Source organism: Accipiter gentilis, chromosome 24, assembly GCF_929443795.1.
Source record: "Accipiter gentilis chromosome 24, bAccGen1.1, whole genome shotgun sequence".
NCBI lineage: Eukaryota > Metazoa > Chordata > Aves > Accipitriformes > Accipitridae > Astur > Astur gentilis.
Window position 1 is genome coordinate 7,266,627 of NC_064903.1, and position 15,600 is coordinate 7,282,226.

Here is a 15,600-nt window from a genome sequence, read left to right on the forward strand (position 1 = left end):
TATCCATTAAGAAGTTATAAGTAAGTAGGCACAAAAAGCAATGTTTTTAAAAAGAAAATTCGAAGGCAGGATAGCAGATATTATGCTGACTGCTCGCTCATTCAGCATTTCCTTAGGTCCAACTCCTTTTGACATACTCCACAATGGTAGTGAAGCCACTCTGGAGATGCTACCTGACCACTGCACAAACACTTTGGAGAAAGATGGTCGAGTACATTAAACTTGCTAGACAATTTATAATCCCCTAACAGTTTCAATTCAATGCAGGGTTAGACCCTGGGTCAGTCCTTTGCAAATCAATGGACACTAATTAGCTCTCATCTAACTGCTGGGAAAAAAGAATGCACATGAACTTGAGTTTTCTGACCATCAGACTTCATTAGAATCCAAACTTGGTGACACAAGTGGTAAGGCCTAAGAAGACAAACCCCCTGTAATTGCTAAAAAACAATGCCTTACCAGGTTCTCCTGTAGAGAGGCTATGGAAAGTTCATCACCTGAAAAAACTTACCAATTACCATTTCTCCCCAACCTACCTCTCCCCCTGCACCTCCCCCTCAGAAGAACACAAACAACTACAACGACCAAAAGGTTTAAAGGAATTTAACATACACAGCAGGGTACAAAGACGAATTGAGATGTGTGTCATGATGCAGCAAGCCTGTGATTCGCAAGACCTGATCCATGTTCACTTAGGTGGGCTGCAGCACCTATCTTGGACTAAGATCTCTGAAATGGAAACCGGACAAAGAAATGGAAGGCACCAACCCCTAAAATGCACTGCCGCACACCTCTTGGAAAAGCTGGCAGCTGTGAGATACTGATTACAGCATGTCCTACAGACCTCACTGAGAGAAATCAACAGGCAACACTGCTCCTAGTAAAGACGGTTCTTTCTCCCACCACTCAAATAAACAGCGTGAGTGTGGGTCAGGTAGGCAAGAATTGGGGGTAGATGCTTTGCTGTAGAAGTATGGACCATACTTCTAATAAAGATCCAGGGTATGTACCAGACAAAGAACTTTCCAATATTAAACTTGCTTTCTTTCCAACAGCTTTGCTTATTTCAGGTAAAGAGCTGAAAATTCCTCCTTTGTCAAGTGATAGATTGGCCTGCTGTACAGCTGTGACACATGTTCTCCTAGGTCCATCAGTGGGAATGTACATCATCTTCTGGCAAGGACAGCAAATTAGTAAGTGCTAATTTCAATTTATTTTTCAGAAGCATGAAGAGTAGGCTGGGTTTTGGTGGGGTTTTTTTTTGCTTTTTGTTTTTGGGGTTTGGGTGGGTTTTGGCAGGTTTTTGGGGGTTTTTTTTAGGAAGGAGAGTGGAAGAAGTCATCAATAAAATTAAAAAAAGCACTGTTAGCCAAAGCTCTCCAAATTTTTCACTGCAAACAGCCCTGCAATACCTGTCTGATACAGGTAAATTGTATTACCCTTGTATAAGGGATAGAAAAACTGTGCTACCACAAGTACAAATCGACTTACTCCAAATCACGCTAAAAACCATCAGAAGACTCCACAATTACCCAAGTTCAGTCCCTTTACCACATCGGCTAGGCCCAAATGCTTGTGTTTGCATATGACAGAACCAGAACTACTGATAGTGAAATTGGCAACCACCATTACACACATCAGTCCCAGAGAAAGAGATATGAAAATGAAGAACTATACATAGAATGAAGTAAGTATGCATGGACTATATACTCTCAAAGAGTGGACATGCCTTTCCCAGATACCTGCATATAATTTTAAAGATAGTTCTTGTATTAAAAAGGACTCAAGACAGTAAAGGCACCATGCATCCCTGCATTTTTTTATTTTTTTTTACATTCTTGATCAGCATATCAAACATCACATTTGAATAAACGCCAACAAATACAAGCCCAACAGGAGGTCAGGACCAAGCATCTAAAGGCAATCATGTAACTTATGAGTGGTCTGAAAGTGAACATGCTGTAGATTGTGTTTGAAAACAAACAAACAAACAAACAAAACTTTCAGCATATCTGAAATGTCCAAATAGTCTACCAAAATAATTACATACAAGTGACCAGATAGGTCGCTTCATTCCAGCAGAAGAGTGCTCACCTGGGCTATTACCCAATTCTAGGAGAGCAATTCACGCTTTTCACAAGTGCCTGGGCAAGTTATCTGCAGTGCAGTGTCCCTGCAGGTTGATCCTCATGCATAAGGGCTTCTGTGCCTCCTGTGCAGCGTATGTGTGAGGGCTGCACATGGCCACTCGCTATCTTGGACGCAGTTAAGATGACAAAACAGACACCTCAGGCACCACGAGGAGGATATGCAGGAACAACTGCTAGGTGGATTCATTGAGGTAACTCGTTCCTACATTCACTCTTCCTCTTTACACAGAAACCTTATCACCTGTTTCTCTCTTGCTCTGTGTACATATGACAGTTTTACCCCTAATAATTACATTTTGGTGAGATCAACTAAAAAGGCATGGACTGCCTTTGAATGTTTCACATATAGGTATGCGCTGATAAATGAACTCTGCATTTCTGGTGCTACAGAAATATCTCCAAACTCCCCGATACAGTCAGGCCAGAGTACATACTGTGAAACTGTGTGATAGTTACTAGTATCCACACTGCAATGGCTACAAACAGCGGAACGCGAGTGTCTACTTTGGAGTCTTCATCGGATGACTGCACATGAAAAACTCCAAGATGATTTCAAGTTTGAGGTTTCTAGGGCATCTGATATTCTGAAGATCAACAATAATATAAAGCAGGTGATGTAATGGAGAGAAGCACATCTCTGCCTCTGATGGGAAACGTAACACATACACATTTAGAAGAAAAAGAATCCCCATGGATGAAATCTGGAAATTGCTTCACTGCAGTGATTATCACACAGTTTCACAGAAACTGGTTTGATCTAGATCAATCATTTTTATATTTCTATTTTTAGATCACCACATTTTTCCAGTGGAGGTACAAGCCCCTGTATGGCAAACCTCATGACAACACTTACAGAGCTTTTAGGCTGCCTTATGAGTTCCCTTAGAAAGAGGACCATGGCCTCCGGCCTCCCAGTGATCTATACTTTACAGCAGCATAGAAAGTACTGATCTCAGGCTGCAACTTAAATGCCAAATACAAATTCAACATAAACATCTTTCTCACAATAAATGAACATGAGTTTTCAATTATATGGTTTGGCTTGGTTTGAAACTGAACTATGAAACCAAACTGTTGCTGCTTTAAAAATAACATGTTCTAAAACATTTTAAGGATGCCTGCCTAAATCAAAATTAGCATTCCAAAATCGGTAATGACAAAATATGTACTTTAAATGGAAAAATGTTAAATCGCTGGATTGTGACAATGACAATAAAGAATCATTAAAGATACATCAGCTCCCTCATTTCACACCTTCTTGCATAACAGTCCTACACTTGCAGTAGGACAGCCTCCCACCTCCCAGACACTGAACACAGTGAACCCAGAGGAAAGAAACCCGCTGTTTTATGTGGCTCTTGGACAAGCTCCCGAGTCAGCCTTCAACAAAACTGTGGTTTTTTGTTGTTGTTAAAAGCTACTGTCACATGCTTGTCTCCCATCATGGCATCTCCATTTCCTCCCAGAGATAAACTGCAGCTGTTACAGATTTTATTGGAATGTGTAGTTAATCAGGAGCTCTCCAACCCATGTCAATAGTCTCATGGGTCCTCCAGGCCCAGTGCTATATAGGAAAAGTGAATAATTTCATCTCTGCATCTGCACAAGATCTTTCTGAAACTGAACAAGTAAATGGCGCTCTTCATCGTGCTTTACTCTTCATTCATTTGGTGAATTCAGAGTTTCTCAAAAAAAGTGTCCATTCATGTAAGATTTTTTTCCATCCCTACAGTGTGAGTTAAATGGAACCCTAACATCTAAACAGTATGTAAATGCTATGTGTGCAGCAGAGGCGGAGAGAAAGGAGCGTCAGCTTATTTTAAAATGAATGTAAGAAATAATAAAATATACTTGAAAGTGGTATGGTTCCTTCTGCTAACACTGAGATCACGTTCAGCTTAATGACAAGTCATCTGCTCTGACATGAAGTGGAAACAAACTTTAGTTGGAACACACCCTTCACCTTTCCACCTAGCCCAATATTGAAAAAGCTTTGACCCCTAAACTGAAGCCCGCTGATTTTCTTTGTCATACAGCAGTAACATACAACACTTGACCAGATTCTGCAGCATAAAAGGCATTTTCAGGGATCTGCAATGAGTACAGTTGTGTAGAAAGCACATTTCCAGGTGTTTTACCACCGAATGCTGGGAGAAACCACAGTGCATTCCTTACCGGGGGAGTGAGGCATCTACCCCCTGTTCTCCAAGCACGCAAAACCACCAGTACACGGACCAAACTTGGCAAGACTTTCAGCGAGACATGCTTATGCTTTTGGCAGAAGGGAGCTGACCACTTTCAGCATCAGTGTCCTTTGCCAGCTGGCCAAAGAGTACACAGATGCAAGGGAAGCAAATTAGCTGCCCACTGGCAAAAAGAAATGCTGAGCAGCACCTAAGGAAAAAGCGTGTGTGTGTGCGCGCGTGTGCATGCGTGCACGTGTGTGATTGAGTATGCATGTGAGCATATATATATATGCGCACCTGTGCTTTGGGAAAGGGAGTAATACAGTTAAACTGTAAAAATTGTCTGCTACTAGCCCTGTGGTATCATTTTCTGCAACGTTCTCACAACAAACAGGCACTTTTTCCATTAAAATCTTCCAAGCTGAATTTTAAAGATTAAACACAAGGACTGCAAGGATGCTAAAGAAAATTTTTTCTAATAAAGTCTGAAATCAGACCCCTTCAAGAAAGTGCCCATACAATCACTTACAGGATTTTAGCAACTTAAGGTAAGCATGTCATTGTATCTTCTCTCTTTTTTTGGTCTCTTAAAGAACGAGTGCCTGTGGAAAAAAAACTACACATCAACATTTGGTAAAATAAAAAAAGCCTTCTGGATTCAGAAGATATATGAGAAATGACTTAGAAAAATTAACGGGACAAGAATTAGCGGCTGATAGATTAGGTTTGGCTGAGAGAGGGAATCTGCCTGTACATTAATTAGATTCTGCAATCACAGCCCCTTTTCGCCCGTACATATCCCGCCACTATCATTACATGATCAACAGATTTTAATGAAAACTAATGCTTTCTTTTGCGAAATTCCATGGGGACTATATATAAGGTTGAGTTTACTTTTCTGAATATTTCTTGAAAATTGTACATAACGCAAGTGCACATTTGTTGGCTGTAAAGGTGTACAACAGCAATTTTTTGCAATGACAGTGCAGAGAGGGAATATGAGATCTGTGTGCTAATGAGCTGACACTGCAGAGGCTAGAGCAGTGTTAGTATAGTGCACTACAAGTGCAGAGCAGAAAGACATACGCGGGTTATTTCTAGGGAATATGATCTACAGAACTGTACGCATAATTCAACATTAATACTAACATCCTTCATCAGAGGTTATAAGAAAAGCATGAAAGACTTCAGTGATGAATTTATACATTTGATTTGTTATATTGATATTGTTCTGAAAAAGCCAGCTCACTCCCTACATGAGCATTTTTGAAGAAAATATAACATCCATGTTTTACTTGATTTTATTCATTCACAGGTCAGGTTAACTTTCTTCCTTTCTGTTTTTTCTGATGGCAAAAAGCTGCATATTTTAAAAGATGTAATAAATCTCCCCAGAGCCAACTGATAAACTTCAATTCACCCTTAAATACACTGGAATTTTCATCTGTGTTTGTATTTTCTCTCTGTTAAGATATCATAAAGCTAAACAAATAGGTGGGCAGGTAAATACAGAGTGGATGAATACTGTATGCATGTGTGTAAATTAAATATACCGAGAGGGGCTCAGTGCTAGCAGTGAAGCAGGGAATACATGTACATAAATCGAATTATGCATCATTTAACTGAAAGAGGAATGAGAGGGAGGGGCTTAGGGCAGGAATTTTCTTTTGCTTCTAAACAAGTTTGTTCCCATGTTGGGGTATTGCCAAATCAGCCCTACCAGAGGTGGGCTTTTTATCTGTGGCTCATGAGGATACTTCAGAAGTGATTTTTTTTCTCCTGCCTCTGGAATGCACCAGATTGCACCAAGCGGGATGTGCAGCTGTACAGTAAGAACGTTAAGTCTTTCCTGAGCGGAGCCCCCCTCAATTCCTGCACACATGAACACTTACTACAGTCACTATCATATAAATCAAAGCAAAGGAGAATGAAAAGTATTATTTTATGGATACTGACTAGTACAGGCACTAGGTTTAAGCTACACGTGCTACCTTCTCCGATTTCCCCTCAGTTCCTTTACCTATCCCACCACAGTCAGTCACAGTCTCCCTCTCCAGTGAAGGCAGTCAGAGTCACTGCAGGTTTCTCTCCTATGGATCCCTGCCAATTGCAAATATTGATCAAAAGGCTGTGTGACAGCGCTGGAGACAATTTATGCTTATCTCCAAGAGAAGTAAAAATGTTGTGGAAAGAATTCCTTCATGGATATGGCAGCACCCTGAAATTATCTGCCACTCCACTGGGAAGTGAGGATGTGATTAAGGGTACTTAGGCCATAATGTTTTACGTGTTAGCCAGGTAGTGTGAGAGGCTATTAGTTCATCCTGATGTATTGATATGCATGAGCATTCTGACTTTCAAAGATAATTGTTTCCAGATCCAAAAGGAGCAACTACTGTTCTATTTTTTTATTTTGAGCTACTGAGGCCTATATGACTGGTGACTTGGACTCACCGTAGTCTTTTCCTACCAACAGTATTACCGGATGGTTGACATAGCTACAGACAAGGTCACCCTTTCATTTTCTTTCTTCTGTTCCTTTTTTCACATCTTCTATTTTTAAATACGTTACTGTAGGTTGGTATTCTCTTGGTCTATGGTTTCTCCAAAGATTTAACTTTTCCCAGTTTTACTACACTGGCAATAGGCATGTTGGAACATGCAGCCCTATACTACAGAAAACCACCTCGTCTTACTAAAATTGCCACAGCTTTCACTAAGAAATGACAAAAATCATTAGATGTCAGAAGATGAGAAGCAGACTAATACATTGACTGCCTCTGAACGAGCGTGTGGTTCACTTGTCTTGGTGGGATCTGTAAAGAAGTGCTGATAGAACTTTTAAAAAACAATTAATAATTAATCACCCAAGCAGTTTAATGTATTTAGTTTAAATCCATATAATTGATATTTAGGAAACTATGTTTGAGATACAGCCTCTTGAAGGGATTACACTGATTAAGGATTAATAGCCTGATGTTTGTTGTAAGAGCTGTTGAGGCCGGATAGGAGTAGTAAAATAAGATGCAAAGTACAGACACACTTTTATTTACCATTTTTTTCCACTTCACCAAATATTTTTATTGGATATCGTATAATCAACCCCCCCCAAAAAAAAAGTTTTTAAGGTGCTGATACAAAGCCCTTTAAAAGTGTAATGCTGCACTAGCAAGAAGCAGTCACATGGGGGATATGTTAGAGTATCAATCCAAAATGTGTCCAAATATTTCCTTATTGTGTATTTTCTAACCATCAACTTTCTCGGGAAATACCTGAAATCCTAGAAGAATAACATCTACTTGTCCAGCCTTCCAATTATACAGCGTGGGACAGGAATGTAAGAACTATCCTATCCCCAACAAACAAAAAATTAAAGAAATAAGATCCTCAAAACAAGGAATTGTTTTAAAGCAAGATATACCAGTTTTCTGTACTCCAATACTTCATTATTTTACTACAATGCTTCCTCTTTGAAGATTTTATACTGTGAGTGTATGAACAGGCATCCCGTTCATAACACAAAGTTAGTACATTGCATTCAGAGGTCCTTTAGATCATACACAGGCATATTTCTGTACACTGCAAAGTGCATGCAACTACCTCACAAGAAGACTCCATTCATCTTCAAAGGTTTACAATAAAACTGAATTTGGACATGTCAGTAAAACAAATATTGAGGAACTACTATTGGTAAAGGAATGCTTTTTAAAATGCAGAACACGCACCAGTCTTTCAGAAAGAAGATTTCGCATTTTAACACCACATTAACACTACTCAAAGTTCTATTTTGCTGCTTCTGTTAATAAAGGCTCAAATTACAAGTATTATAGCTTGTGCAGAGCTATTTCTCGTAACGTGAAGCATTCTGATTCCGTTTTCTCTCCCCTCAGCTCTAACACTATTTGTCAGTTCACAGTCGTCTCAGATTTTAACAGGACTTTCACTGTAAGAAAACAACCCAGTATTTCAGGGCAGAGAAGGCAAGTAAGCCCCTCTAGCTTTGTCCCCTCAAGGTCACTTGTAAACAGCTCTTTCTGTTTTATTCCTACATGGTATTATTTGCAAATCATACTGTTTCACACGGTTAGGTTGTAGCCTCAACAGAAAAGGGATGTTACTTCAGCAGCAATTCACTGATCACAGCTACACAGCGCTGCTATATAAAAAACATGGTTATTTTTCTGGAAAACAAAACTAAAGGGGTGAAAAGAAGTGGTGAGAGAAGTTTCCCTAAGGTATTATTCAACCATATAATGCTGCAAATCTACTAAACCTCATGTCAGTACACGCATTTGTTGCACTCCGTTGTATGAACAAGAACTCTGGGCTACCAGGGGAGAAATTGAATGTAAGGCTAGATAACAAGTAAGTATTTTTTTAAAAAAGCATGTATTTACTTACAAGCATTTGTCACTGAAAAACTGTTGGAAGAGTCCAAGTGATCTACATGATAGTTCAAATGGAAGGGCTTCTCCGTCGTATTTTGGTTTGTGTTGTATAACTGCACAGCGAATCGAAATGCACTGTGCTCCTGAACAGTGTTCCTCATGAAAAGTCCACCTAGGATGGGAAAAAAAAAGGGAGAAGGTATTTCAGAATGAATTTTGAGAAGAAACAGCAGCAGTAAGTTACATTCGCACACTGCACATCTCGGGAAAGACTGAACAGGAGCAGGCTGAGCCTGAGCACGTAATTCTGACAGAGCGTGTACATCAAATACATACTCCCGAGTCCAAAGTTGGGCTTTTAAAGCCACGCATCACATCCAGGTGCCCCCCAGAGCGGTCGGGAGTCACTGGGAGCTGCAGGTGCACCTTGAACACCAGGCCACTTCCACACGGATGCCCACACGCCGATTTAAAAGTCTAACTTGCGTGGCTCCTACATTATCTCCAGACTACCCAAACAACGTCTCCGTGGAGTTATTTGCTAAGGACACGGCTGGCGTGGCAAACGTGCGGTTTGAAACGGTCTGCTGGAGAACAGGCACCGCCGAGCGCTGCTCCAAGGGAGAGGCAGGGGAAAAAAAAACCCCAACCCCAAGTTTCACTCGCGTCCCCTCAGCCTCACGGCTCGTTCGGCCCCGGGGTCGGGGCACGCCGGTACACCTTCGCGCCGTGACTCCCTCGCATTATTCGCTACCGTGGGGTGCGCAGCTCCGGGGCCACCGTTCCGCATAGCCACGGACCAAATCCTCCCGCCGTTCCTGAGGGGAACGGACAGCGCAGCAGCACCAGCCGCCCGCCACCGCTCACCGCCGCCCGCCAGCGCAGCCCGGGCGCCGTTTCTGCCTCGCTTCTCCCTCACGACAACGGCCAAGGAGCCGGGGCCAGCCGCCGGGGCCGCCCGCGCCCCGAGCCGGCTGCGCCCGGGGTCGCCCCCCGCCGCCCCCCGCTCCCCCTCGGTACAACTTCCCCGCGGCTGGCGGGGGTTGAGGGGGGGAAGGAGCGGGTCGCGGTGCCGCGGCGGGCGCTTACCGATACTGATGGTGTTGGGGAAGCCTGCCAGAGCCTCCCCCAGCAGCCCCGCCAGCAGCAGCAGGAGGGTCCGGGGCGCGCTCTGCCCCATTTTCTTCAGCCCCTGCGGTTCAGCCCCTAAAACGAAACTGGCGGCACAGGCATGAGCGCAACTGGAGACTCGGAGTAGTGTCAATGGTGGTGGCGATGCTGGCGGAGGTAGCGGGGAGGATGGTTCCCCCTCCTTTCTTCCCTTCTTCTTCTTCTTTTTTTTTTTTCTCCCCCCCCCCCCAAATCCCTCTCCTCTTGTCTTCACCCCAGCCTGGGAGGGCTCATTGGCTGCGAGGTTGCCTTTCTCCCCCCCGTCTCCAGCAGCCCCCCCCCAGCGCAGGGACTTCCCCCAAAGATGGTGGGTAGCGGAGCCGGCGAGGCTGCTCCGCCCGGGCCGGGAGGGGGGTTATCGATCAAACTTGGCGTGAGGCGGGCTGGCAGCCGCCCGCCGCTCCGCTCCGCTCGGCTCGGTTCGGCCCGCCCAGCCCCGGCGCTGGCGTCTCCCGGCCGCGGCGGCAGCGCTCGGGGCTGCGGTCGGAGGGAGCTCGGCGGCCTCACGTGGGCCGGCCCCCGGGCTGCAGCTGGCCCCTTTAAAGCTGCATCGCCTCGGTGTGTGTGTGTGAGTGTGTGCGTGTGTGTGTGAGGAGTGAGTGAGTGCGGTGCGTGCGCCTGTCTGCGGGCGGGGGAGGAGGCGGGGAGCTGAGCCGGAGCCGGCAGAGGAGGGCGGGGGGGTGGCGAGGGGGATGCGGCCCGGGTCCTGCCCGCGCCCGAAGGCGGCGGCGGCGGCGGCGGCGGTGGGGCAGGGCCGGGCCGGGGAAGGCGGGCGCTGAAGGCGCCTGAGGGCCGGGGGCCCAAAGGCGGCAGGGGCGCCTCAGGGCCGGGACACGACGCCAGAGGCCCCGTGAGGGCGGGGGCAGCCGGGGGCCGGCGGGCCTGCCCCTCGGCGGGCGGAGGAAGGCGCCCGAGGGGCGAGGGCCAGCGCGGCCCCGCCTGAGGGGAGAGGGCTGGCGGCGAGGCGGGAGCGTGAGGGCGGCCGGAGGGAGGGCTGGAAGGGGCCGCGGGGCAGCCGGCAAGGAGCGCGGAGGGACGGTGGACTTTTCCCGGAGGGGCTGCCTGCCCTGCCCCCGAGTTATCCCCGTCCCTCCTCCGGTGCTAACGCCTGAGGGGGGGAGGCTCCCGCGTTCATCCACCCAGGGTGCCGTCAAGTCAAGAAAGACAAGGATGAGTTTATCCCGCGCAAGGGAACGTTAGGTCCTTCCCAGCCTCCTCTAAAGGATGGAAATCCAACAAAGTCGCCCTGTTTCATCCCTTATGCTGGAAAAAGACAGGGATCATCTGTCAGAAGCTGCGTCGCTCCAGCACAGAGCACAAAGCGTGGCCTGCCCCGTGGCCGCAGGGCAGCAGGCAGGTGCGTGTTGGACACCCTGTGTACCACTCAGCTACCCACCTCTTGGCTGAGCACCGATCTTGATACGCCCCTGGCCTGCACATTCGTAGGGAGCTACTGTGCTTCTGCTCGAAGCTTGGTTCTCTGAGGGCTCCGTCTCCTTGACACCCCGCTATATGAATCCTGCAGCTCTTTTCACTGCTTCGAGGCTCACAAAACTGTAGAAAATGGAGACAGAAAAGAGATATTGGGTCACCTAGTCCATCTCACAGGCCTAGAGAAGATTGTTCTTCACTTAATGTTTCCTTTTCCTCTGATTTCAGGAGGTCGCTTTCCCTTGGTCTTCCTCTGCTTGCCTTTTTTTTTTTTTTTCTTAATCTCAAACTTTGGTGTTCTTTGGGTCTATGTTCAGTTGAGTTAGGGATAATATCAAAAGCAGTTGGCTTTGCATTTGCAAAATAATCAACCAGTGCCACTGGCTCTAGCGTCACATAAGCATACGAGATGTGAGACGGTGGCAGGTTACTGCACACATGCTAATAAATAACATCAGAGATTCAAACCACTACTCTTGAAGGAAGCCAAAGGCACAGGTGAAGAACAGGGCATCCCATTAATGACGCAGGAGCATAACATATGCCTTTAGCAGCATATATGTGACTCCTACTTACTCCTAGGTGCATGCATTGGTTGCTACATGTGTGTTGTTTTATGAGAATTGTGCCCAGAAAATGGACTCTATTCCAGTTCAGGCAGGAGTAGGGATCAGGCTGCAGGGTGTCTGGTAATGTTCCCTGTTTAGATTGAGATGGCAGTTGTCACTTTATCTGTTTAAAGAAATGCTTATCTGTATGGACAGGTGGAGTATAAAGTCCATCTTTATATCTATAGCACTCCACAAGCTCAAAGCACTCTACAGATATTACCTATGAATTCCCGTAAAGATCCCATGAAGCATGATTGTATTCTTCTTATACAGATTTAAAAACTTGAGGGAAGCAACTGGCCCAGCTCACCTAGACAGGAAGTTTCAGACCCAGAATTAAGATCATGAGCAGCAGCCCAGCTTCACTGTAGAGCACTCTTCTCTCCAGTGTCCTTTGGTGAGCATAGCAGATCTGAAAACTACGGACAGGTACATGAAGTTTAATCATTCAAGACAGTTGTGAAAACCATGTTCCTATAGGCAAATAATTTCTCGCCCTGGTTGCAAACTACTTATCTTTCCCCATTCTACCCACTTCCAGCCCATTTCTAACACATTCTCCACAAAGTCCTGCTGTCCTCTATTTTGTGTCTTTTCCTAGTACCCCTTCTTTCTTCCTCTTCACTTGCTCTCACAAAGTTCTTCTCTCCATGCCTGCAGCTGTGTATTCCAGGCTGACTGCCACCTGCCACACTGACAGCTGATGATGTACTGACAAAATTATGAAAGAAATTATGTTTAACATTATAGATGTTAGAACAAGAGAAGAGATAAAATAGCCATGAATGAAGGTGGCGTGTGTCAGAACAGCCAGTAGGGTGGGTATCTCATCTCAAATAAAATGGTGCTTCACAGCCTCATCTCAAAATGGAGAGTCTTGTTATAATCCAAAATATATCTGTGCTAAGAGACAAATAAATTTTCATTACCACCCACATTTTTCCTCCTGAAGTCCCTAGTATACATGTCATTATTATAATTTTCAATACACACTTTGCTTTTTTGCTTAGGCAATTAGTCTCATGGTACTATTTGCAGATACAAATGGTACAGCAGCTGTCCCATACAGATTTTGGAGAAACCCAAAGAGACCCCATCCCAGTTTATCTTTCTTGACAGTGAACCCAGCGTGTCCTTGGACAAAATGGTAGGAGTTTAGTTGGCTTTATGTGGATATTAATGCCATGCAAGTAGTTTATATACTTTGCTAGGGATGCTCAGTGACTCGAGTTAATGAGTTCCATGGTAACCGAGGTCATACCAGATGCTTTCCCAAACCTTCCCTAACTAAATACAACCAAGAATTTGCAGGATAATCAGAGCTTCATGTTTAGATGATTTATAGTGTTCTGGGACACTAGGGGATTCTGAGTACTATCTACCTGAGCAGGAGGAGGTAATGATTTATAATTAGCTAATGTGTTCTCAATGTAATGTCTAATAGTGGATTAGAAAAATGCTATGGAATTTGGGACACAGCGTTCTCACTGAGCTTTCTGATGTTACTAGGCTAAACCCATAGTGTTAGCATAAAGTCATGGCAAAATCTACACCAGGATTCTGTGGCTCAAGCTTCACCCTAACTGCACTAAGCTGACTTTATCACTTTTGTCATTCCTGTTTCTAATTGCAAGAGAAGCTCAGGCAGCGAGTCTCTAGAAATCATTGTATTTCTCCCAATACCAACCAAATCAGGTTATAATTGCCAATAAATGTATTACCAATTGTGTCTTACAGCCTTTTTGTTTGTTTGTTTTAAACTGGTTATTTCTTCATAAAAACAAAGGACAAACAATTAACTGAACTTTATGTTAATGTCAGCATTTTGATTAGCTAAACTGATTAATTCTGCAATAGACAGTTAACAGATAGAGTGATAGTGAGGAGAGACAGAAGCAAAGATGAAAAGGGATTCAGGAAGAAGATGAAACTACAGATAGAAGGAGTCAAGGGGAAAGTACAGTGTCAAAAGAGGGAAAATGAATACAGACGTTACAGCTTCATACATTTTGGAAAACAGGTCAAAAGGACATCTAGTTAAGATTTGATTATATTATGAGTGGGCATAGAACAAACTATTGAAGCTCTCCTGTTTACCTTTCATTACCATGCAATAACAGAGACATAAAATGAAATTAAAAGGCAGCAGACAAGAGACAGTTTTAACAGAAATATTCTGCTATGCACTTTATAGCTAATCTATAAAGCTGTCTTCTACACAGTATTCTTGGCAAAAATAATTGTTTTTAAAAGTTTCAAATTTTATGTGAATTAGTGGAGTAAATGCATTAGACTAACTAGTAAAAAGCTGCTGGGATTAATATTCAGAATTCATGGCAAAAAGTAGCTCCTGGATGCCTCAAGAAAGACCTGTTCTTATGCATGATGAGAATTTACAGTATGTCTAACATTCTCTGAAAGTTTTTGTACCAGTCAGCATTAGAGACAGGATAGGAGACTGCCTGAACCATTGATTTGTTGTTGCTCATTTTTTCTAAGAACAGTTAACAGGTGAAATCCTGGAAACACAGAAGTGTATGGTAGGTTTATTACCCCTATCATTGGAGCTAGGAATTTGCCCAATACATCTTGGCAGAATAATATCATCTGGCACATAGAAATATGTTCTAGTACATGGAAGGATGATCAAGATTTGTGTAGGAACAGGGTCAAAGAGGAAACTTGTTGATAAATAAAAGTCATTACTCCATTACTGGAGTCTAATTCAAATTTAGGTAGCAGAAGCAAATTCATGCAGGAATTTTTATCAGAACGGAACATGGACTGTTACAGTAATAACCTATATATATTACAATTGCACAACTAAGACACAAATGTGGAAACAGTCAGCATGTACAAATGTCTTCATTTTTCTTGGGTTTGTGGTATCTTCAGGATACATACTTCTAATTCTTCTAAGAGCTACGGGGCTGGTGGAAATGTAGTGTTATTATAGTCCCATAATGTCAGAAACAATTTATATTACCTTCTCCTTTCTGATTAACTGTACGCTAGGCACTGCTGGCATAACACAGCCCTGCAATTCTTATTTAAACCTGTACTGTTGCTGTGCTCATCTATATTTATTACTTAAGGAAACAGTAAATCAAGTAAAAAAGTAATGATATCCCCTATATACTGTTAAAGTGAATCCTCTCTCTCTTTTTGTTTTATACCTATGAATACAGTTTTCAAGAAATCTTGGGAGTTATATCCAGTTCATGCCCACTTCAAATGTGCAATATCTGACCAATGAATATTTAATTTCCGTATATAATTACTGAAATATATTCTTCTTAAAGACAATCTCTTTTAGCCCTAAGTAGTGAATAATCAGTTCAGATGATTGTTTGCCAATCAAAAGTCTATTTTCGTCCTGGTGTGTGTTTGTATATTACCATAACTCACCTCATCTCAGTTCAAATCTGCAGTAGTGTCTTTTAATGAAAACGTCTTTGGAAAACAGCACATAGATTCTTGGAAATGGATGTTTAGACAAAAAGAATTTACATTTTTCACTGAAGTTTTAAGGACTTCAGATTTGTTCTGTTCCACTTGATCAGACAGAGATTCCTACCCTCCCCTAAGCCATCAGTCTGGTGATTACAAATTTTTAAGTTATGCAGAAAACTGACATTCAGTTCTCTGCTAATTTCAAAGAACC

General features: G+C 43.5%; 1 protein-coding gene and 1 long non-coding RNA gene across 6 annotated transcripts in view; both read right to left on the reverse strand.

Moving 5' to 3' along the window:
• Nucleotides 1-10,233, reverse strand: part of GRIA3 (glutamate ionotropic receptor AMPA type subunit 3) — a 154,121-nt gene extending 143,888 nt beyond the window's left edge. For 3 of the 5 annotated variants that reach the window (XR_007509514.1, XM_049828104.1, XM_049828103.1), the window contains exons 1-2: nucleotides 9,814-10,019; nucleotides 8,738-8,896 (exon numbers count right to left, since the gene is read on the reverse strand). Coding sequence is in view for 4 of the 5 variants with exons in the window: in XM_049828104.1 (XP_049684061.1) it covers nucleotides 8,738-8,896; nucleotides 9,814-9,904 (250 nt within the window). In the remaining variant the exon portion in view is untranslated. Of the gene's footprint in view, nucleotides 1-8,737; nucleotides 8,897-9,813 lie in introns of all 5 variants that reach the window. The other 2 variants (XM_049828107.1, XM_049828106.1) reach the window with 2 other exon arrangements.
• A 1,002-nt stretch (nucleotides 10,234-11,235) lies between these two features.
• LOC126050340 (uncharacterized) overlaps nucleotides 11,236-15,600 on the reverse strand; it is a 111,509-nt gene continuing 107,144 nt past the window's right edge. The window contains exons 3-4 of the long non-coding RNA XR_007509518.1: nucleotides 12,247-12,355; nucleotides 11,236-11,448 (exon numbers count right to left, since the gene is read on the reverse strand). This is a non-coding gene — a long non-coding RNA (uncharacterized LOC126050340). The remainder of the gene's footprint in view (nucleotides 11,449-12,246; nucleotides 12,356-15,600) is intronic.